The sequence below is a fragment of the Carlito syrichta genome, unplaced genomic scaffold, assembly GCF_000164805.1.
Source record: "Carlito syrichta isolate Samal-C Ts95f unplaced genomic scaffold, Tarsius_syrichta-2.0.1 Scaffold307050, whole genome shotgun sequence".
NCBI classification, from domain to species: Eukaryota; Metazoa; Chordata; class Mammalia; order Primates; family Tarsiidae; genus Carlito; species Carlito syrichta.
Window position 1 is genome coordinate 37,963 of NW_007251146.1, and position 7,857 is coordinate 45,819.

At 51.4% G+C, this 7,857-nt stretch overlaps 1 protein-coding gene across 1 annotated transcript in view; it reads right to left on the reverse strand.

Moving 5' to 3' along the window:
* Positions 1 to 7,850, reverse strand: part of EMC8 (ER membrane protein complex subunit 8) — a 13,712-nt gene extending 5,862 nt beyond the window's left edge. The window contains exons 1-2 of the mRNA XM_021715395.1: positions 7,740 to 7,850; positions 486 to 562 (exon numbers count right to left, since the gene is read on the reverse strand). Coding sequence (XP_021571070.1) covers positions 486 to 562; positions 7,740 to 7,763 — 101 coding nt within the window. The 5' untranslated portion in view covers positions 7,764 to 7,850. The remainder of the gene's footprint in view (positions 1 to 485; positions 563 to 7,739) is intronic.
* Positions 7,851 to 7,857: the final 7 nt, after the last annotated feature.

Sequence of the window (7,857 nt, forward strand, 5' to 3'; positions counted from 1 at the left end):
AAAAAAAAAAAAAAAAAAAAAAAAAAGAACTGTGGGGGAGTGTCTGGGTAAAAGGAGGCAGGAGCCGAAGGAAGCAGCAAATGCTACCTTTTCATCCCCTCGCAGCCCAGGGCCCACCTGGCAGCGTCACATTCACCCCAAGAGAGAGCAGTATTCCTTCCAGATGCCCTGCTCACAGCACTCCCAGGCTGGGAGCAGGAAGTGAGGTGGAGTCAGGTGGGGACAAACTGGAGGCCCTGACTGTCACTTTCATGTATGAGTTCCCTTTACACAAAAGCAAGAAGACACCAAACAGAACCCTCGAGTTAACATAAATGTTTGGGACTTCTCTTGTTTGGAACCATCCACGCCACTGTTCTCCTCAAATGCTATAAACAAGCAAGGGGGCGGGGAGGGGTGCGGGGCCCCCGGGGCCCTGCATCTGGAGCCAGGGACTGGCTCCGTCTGCCACGTCTACCCGCCCACGGGTGTCTGCAGCGACATACCTGGCATCCTTTACTCGCTCATTAGCTTGATAATAACCAGCAATCACATAGCTGTTATCTTTGCACCACGAATCAATCTGAAAGAGAAACAAAAAGAGGGAGAAGAGATGAATGATTTTCCCTTAGACATCAAGGCTCAGGAGTGAAGGGAAATCCCTCCCCCACAAGCTGGGATAAGACATGATCCTTCTCCCCAGAAGAAAGGCTAAGAGGGAGAGGCCCAACAGCACAAATCAAACCAAGGCCAGGGTCCTGTCTTGGTTAGGAGGGACAGGACCTTGAACGTGAAGATGACCTTCTTCCCCAGCCCCGGCGGGAGGCCCCATCTACAGGTGTCACGTGGGTGCAGTGCTGTAGCCGAGGTAGTCTTCACCCGCCTCTTTCAATACAGAGAACTGGGGTATTCTGGGGTTCGAGAAGCCCTTAAGCTCGTGTAAGCTGATTCTTCCTAGGCGAGGAAACTAAAGTTCAGAGGTTCTACAGAAGCAGCAGAGCCAGAACGGGAGGCTTGGTTTCTTCTAAAGCAGTCTTTTCACTCTGGATTTCAGCATTCCAGCAACACACCACAAGTGCCCTTCCACAGGGTTGGGTAAGCAGGCACACAGGCACACACGTTCTTAACTCCCTGTGGTGTGCCTCTAAATGGCAGCACGGTGGCAGACCTTGACAGTGTGTGCTCTATTTTATAATGCCACTTTTCTCTCATCAGATTTAGCTTCCTGCAGGTCTAATGCTGTTATTAAAAACAACAAAAGGTCACCCTGTTTTGCCACAATGGAATTTTAATACACTGCAACAAATTCTATTCTCAGTCTGCAGAAAAGGAAACAAAATTGATACCTTGCATTTTTTGCAGTGAATAAAGTGGCAAAAAGTGTGTGTGTGTGTGTGTGTGTGTGTGTGTGTGTGTGAGCACAACTCTATGGCACTTTTTCCTGACAGTCTCCTTTATGACCAAAAGCAGACAGTACAAGATAGTAACTGCCCTAGGGTCCCTGGCTCGCACAGGATTAGGATATTTCTGGCCTCTGAAGAGCTCATGAATTACCATATTGGGTCAAAACCAGGGTGCACTGAACTAACTGGATAAGCTGCTCATTCACCCAAAGGGCCAGGGCCCTGTCTCCAAAATGCCGACAATGGTGCCATCACTGGGATTTGGCTGCAAATAACTCTCAAACCACTTACACTTCATTTCTATCCTCCTTAATAAAACAGGCTCCAGAAATTTTCTACTGCTGCTTAGAACAAACCTGCCTCTCCACAGGACCACAGGGCCTGGCTGCAAACGGGGGATGGCCCTGCTCCTCCATGAACTGTCCTCTAGCCCTGCGCTCTCAGCCTCAGTTTTCAATGAAGCCGGCCTCTCGTGGCTCCCCTTGAGGCGCTTTGCCTCTGCCCATTGGACGCCCCCATCCTTGCTCTCTAGGGCGGCCTGCCCTCATTTCCACAGTCAGATGGGCTGCTGTGTTAGTTTTATACTGCCCAGGTAACAATTTACACAAGTTTTGTGGCTTAAGACAGCACACATTTTTTTATCCCAGTAGGGCCGTGTTCCTTCTGGAGGCTCTAGGGGAGAACGCTTCCTTGCTTCTTCCAGCGCCCAGAGGCTGCCTGCGTTCCGTTCCCTGGCTCCCGGACGTGCCACTCTGACCTCTGCTTCCATCATTCACCTCCTTCTAACTTCTGACAAGAGCCCCTGTGATGACCTGGGGCCCACCCAGATAATCCAGGTTTATCTCTCTATCCCAGGCCTTACCTTCAGCACATCTGCAAAGTCCCTTTTGTTATGGTAAGCTTGGGGATTAGGACATGGACAACTTTTGGAGATTACTACTCAGCTGGCCAGTTAAACTACATTTCTGCAAGGATAGGATCCGTTTTATTTTTAGGTTGCTACAAACACCGTCCTGACACCCAGCAGCAATCTTTTGTGAGCCTCTAAGAGGTCCATCCAACCATCCCTTTCCTGGGGGGAAGCCAACGGGTCAGGACTCGCACCCCAGCAAACACACATGGCATTACCTCACACCCACCCTCAGAGCACAGAACGTACATGACACAAAGGATGATTCCTGTGGCAGATGCAATGTACTCCGTAACCTACATTTTACCTGCTAAAGGACAAATTCTTGTAGGAAAAACTCCAAAGATTTAACCAAATTTTAGCAGCAAAACGGCATGACCTGGAACTTCTAGAAGAACTTTTTGAAGAGGATGCCCTTAAAGTGAACCAGGTCACAAGTCTCTAGCCTGGCTTTAGACACTTCTGCAGAACCGAGTGGGCTGTATGGATGTCCATGAGGGGCGTGCACAGCCCATCTACCAAGTTAGGAATGGAGATCACGAGAGGGAGAAATGGAACCGCCACGGCTGTCAATGCCCATGGCGGCAGGCTAAACACATCTTAACAGGAGGGCCGTTTCCCTGGTAGTCTAGAATGTGAAAAGAGACTTCAGGTGAGGGTGTCTGGGGAGGAAGGGAACTGTGTGGAAGAGGATGAGCAGGGTGTGGGCGGTCAGAGCCCTGTGGCTTCAGAACCCTGCAGTGAGCCCTCAAGGCTCATCAGGGAAAAGCTTGGTGGATTTCAGCAAATTGATACCTCCTAAGTGAGGCAAGACAGGGCAGAAGGAAGACAGAAGTCACTTGGCCTCTGTTCCCAATGAATCCATGTCCCTTTCCTTGCTGTGCTGAACATCCCCCATGCTGCTATCATGCATCTCATGAAAAATCAAAACAAAAAGTTCAGGACAAAACTTTGGGAAGCTCATTGTCAATTTAATAAAACCGGTTCTGAACACAGACATGCTCTGAATTCTGTGCTCACTTGTGCAGTTTCTTTAGTTTTTGGAAGGAAAGAACACTTTCACCTTGGCACAAGTCCATTACCCTCTGCTCAACGCCCTTTTTGGCTCATTCATTCCAGACAAGTAGGAAAACCATTAAAGGGCCGGGCCCCCACTCATTCCCAACTAGACTCTGCACAAAGCAGCTCCTCTCGGCAGCTTGGCTGGCCTCCGCACCACCACCTGCCTCCTGCCTGGAGTGACTGTGCAACAGCTATGAAGTAGGTAAGGCAAGGACGGTCTGAGTCACTCCAGGGAGGGATCTCTCCCGAACTCGCCACCTACCACAAACTGAGGGTGCCCCACTAAGCCTTCCTAGCTTGTGGCACCGGCAAAGCTGGCCTTGGAGTTCAGAAGTGACGGGGATGTCCTCCCCCCCCCCCAGAAGGAAGGGGCCTTCCTGGGAGAGCTGCTGGGAGGGCCAGGGCAGCCTCTCCCTGCCAAGCCAGCACAGAATCTTCTGGGGATGAACAAAAGGTATGAGGGGACGGGGTGGGAGAGCCCAGAGCAGGCCTGCAGGGAGGCTGCAGCAGAAGCCTGGCCTGACGTCACGAGACAGGCCAAATGCGAGCAGGAAAGGCATCTGAGCCAAATGGAACAGAAAGCTGCCTGCAGTACCAGGAACTCCCGAGAGGGGAGAAGGACAAAAAGGGCTTAGAGAAGCAGCAGGTCATGCTGATTTCCTATAACGCTTTATGGGCTTCTGCTATTAGAAATAATTCCTTCACTACCTACGTCAAAGGGTTATAAGGATAAATAGTTAATAGGCATAAGTACTTAAAAAAAATAAAAAGCACCTAGAAACGCAAGGATTTTTTCAAAAATGGAAAATTATAACAAAAAGCCTTTCAAAGGGATGCAGCCCTTTGATGGACTGTGTTCAAGCTGGTCCTTCCCACTTATCAAAAACAATTCCAACATGAAACTCTCCAAATAAGGCCTCATGCATGTAGATGCATGGATATGGATGCTGTTAAAATGACATCTTCCATTGCTGGCAGTCTGATAAACTATGGCTCCAAATCCTGAGATTTTTTTCATTGACTGCAGATTGTAAAGTCTCTAAGTCAGAAGGTGAGTACTATACACTTATAAATAGCTCAACTGAAATATCCAACTTTTGGATGGACTCGAGTTGTGAACTTTCCTTTGAAAGTTACTTCATTTGCACTGGACTGGCATCTTCTTCACATATGTCAACCGCTGAGGCCATGACCCAAAGTTCTGGTGAATATAAGAAAAGCCAGTATAACCACTGCTTGGCAAGAACAAATCTCAGGCGGTTATTTTCACTGCTGAGCAGAAGAATTGCAGGGAATCCCACTGGCCCTGACACTGCTGGCCGGGAGGTTCATGGCCGGGCGGAGCCGGGAGCTGGAGGCTGGAGTGCAGTGCAGAGCCCACCCTGGCCAGCCAGCAAGGCCAGAGGTAGCCTCTGCGGCACCCTCCTCTCAAGATGGAGGCAGCTGGCCCCTCGGCTCTCAGAGTCAAGGTAGCTTTGGGACAGCTTTTATACCAGGTAGGTGGTTTGGAAGGCAGCTCTCCTCCTTGGGGAAAACCGACATAAATAAAGGTGACTCAGATGCAGTTGTTTATGGTTAGTGGGTCTAATCTCTCAAGTACTGCACGCATGTCCCATAACGGGAACACAACTCTTTGACTCTGCAGAGATTATTTAGGAAGGAGAGTGAGATATATTTAACATTCCAAGCGGGGCTCAAGCTCGTCTTCAAGAAGCTATTAAACATTTCTAGTAGGATTTTGCCTGGATAGCAGCAACACAGCCTTCCCTCTTACCCCTGTCGTTCCTCAATCACCTGTGACTCCTCTTCCTCCACCCACCCTTTCAGAGCCAGAGGTCGCCCGGTGCCATGACCTGCTCTCCTGCTTCCAAAGTCATCAGAAGTCCTGGCTCTCAATCTCCATCTCTGGCCTGCAGACCTTGTCACCTCTCATCGCCAGGACTTCTTCATTTGAACATCTCAATTCAACACATCGCAAACAGAAGCAATTCCCCTCCTCCAGACACCTGTTTCTCTGCCTGCGTTCTCTCAACAAATGGCAGCACTGCCCCATCCTCCTGACAATAATGCCAGAAACCCAGGCACAGTGTCACCCTCATTTCCTTTGGCCTGGGTTCACGCACAACCGGTCACCGAGCCACGTGGATTCTCCCTCCTGCTGTCTCTTGTTGGTCCCTTCTCCCACCCACACTGCTGTTCAGCCACCTCCCACCTCTAGTCTTGGACTCTTGTCTCCAGCATCCTCCTCGCTGCAGGCTGGAACCATCACTTGACACATCTGATTATGCAACTCTCCCCCAGTGGCTGCCCTGTTCTCAGGTCGACGCCCGAGCGCATCTGTGTGGTCTTGTAAGGTCCCCACAATCTGCCCACCTCACCTCCTTCTGCCCCCTGCCCCTTTACATGCCAGCCCCTAGCTCCTCCAAACACCCGTCCCCTCCTCTGCTGCCCACTGTCTTCTCCTGCTCTCTGCACATGCTGGTCCCTGGCCATCTCCTGCGTTACCAGGGCTGCCCACTGTTTGCATCGCCCTTCTTTGGGACTCCCCAAGCCTGGGCTGGTTGACCTCTCTAATCCCTCACCACTTTTTTACATAATCCCATCTGGCACTTATTCTTTGGTAACGTGCTTGTTGGCTTGTTCCAAGTTCAAGAGCTATGCAGGTACTGTGTTTGGTCCATAGCCACGTCTCTCCCAGCACAGGTCTGGCACAAAGAAGACACTGAGAAATATCCACTGGGGAACTGTGTCACCCTGCATAACTGCTGCTGGTGAAGCTAGCTCCCTGCAAGTCAGTTACGCGATTCTCCTGACAACAAAACAGTCAACACAGCTAGCTGGAAAGACCTGTATTAAAACCCACACAGACTCCCTGGTAGGGTTTCCATTCTGGCGGCCCAGTTCTTCAGGAGCTAAAATGGCTCATTTTATAAATGTCATCTACACATTATTACCTGTCTCCCGCCCAGGAATGATATGAAGACATTCACAGGATAACTCAGTCTAACAGGCACTCAAAGATGTGCCCAGGAGCCTCAGGCCATGCCTGTCTGCCCAAAGATCCTTCCTGTTTGCCACAGTTAGGTAAATCAGGAAATGGCTTCATTTCACTTGGTTGGTGGTATAAGTGCCTATCCGCACCTTCTCAAACTTAACTACTTACATGAATTAGCTAATTTTTTTAGGCATCACAGTTTATTCTTTTTTTTTTGAGTTGGAGTCTCACTCTGTTGCCCAGACTGGAGTGCAGTGGCACGCTCCCAGCCACCACAGCCTTGACCTGCTGGGATCCAGCGATCCTTCCGCCTCAGCCTTCCAAGTGGCTGGAACTACGGGCGTGCGCTACCACGCCTGGCCAATTTTTGATGTATTGGAGAGATGAGGTCTCGCCAACCTGCCCAGGCAGGTCTCAAACCTGCGGGCTCAGGCCATCCACTCACCTCAGCCTCCCAAAGTGCGGAATTGTAATTCTGCGCTGAGCCACAGAGCGCGGCCCACAGTTTATTCTTAAATGAAAAACAGCACCCTGCGCAGGGGGCCACTTGTGAGGTCTGTTTTCTTCTCCTCCAGGTTTTAAGAATTCGATGGAATTCACAGACGGTCTTTTTTCCTTCACTGATCACCATAACTGAAAATCTCTACTGCTTAAAATTCCACTACCAGCTAGTATCTCTGATGCTGACGCTCCTTCCTGTTATATTTCCATTTAGCAGTCACTGTAAAGAGACACCTACCAGCACGTGGCACAGATGGCCTGCTCCTGTTTTTGAACTTCACAAACATCCCTTAGCGTTTACAGCCACAAAGCATCCTAGGTAAGCCGTTAACCACGAACGGGGACAGACACGCCCTCCTGAGTAGCTCCCCTACACTCGAGGGGAGCAGGCCAAGGCGCAATGCTGCCTTTCTAAGAGTCTGAGCTCTGGGGTTCCCCAAGAACCGCAGCATCGACGCCCACGGCAGATGAAGAATCGCCTCTACGAAGGTGCAACTACCAAATGCTGGCGTTTGAGTTAAAGTCCCAGCGACGTGAAAACTTCTTGCAACTGGAAATCCCAGGGACAAGTCTGTCGCGTCCTCGCCCACCATCCAAGGCGGCCTGTTCCTCTAGAGGTTACTGGCCTCGGGAAGCGAACGCAGAACTCGCCGCCTATAGCGCCTCTGAAGGCATCTGCGACGTCCAGGTCGCCCCTCCGGCGGCCGCGACCACGAGCTGCCATCGGGTGGGCGCCGAGAGCCAGGCCCAGCCTCAGACGCCCCGCGGATGGCACCTGCCCGGTCACGGCGACCCCGGAAGCGGACGCCGGGTTCCCACTGAGCCGAGCCCTAGACCGGTCTCCTCTGCGGACTCCGCTGGAGGCCAGGGCTGCCCGCGGGGCGCTTACCAGGGTGAGGGCCACCTCCAGCATGGGCGCGAGGGCCAGGGTGCCGTGGAAGAGGGGGATGCAGTCCACGAAGAGGGTGTGGTGGGCGCCCGGGCCGCCCAGAGGCAGGTGCTCCTTG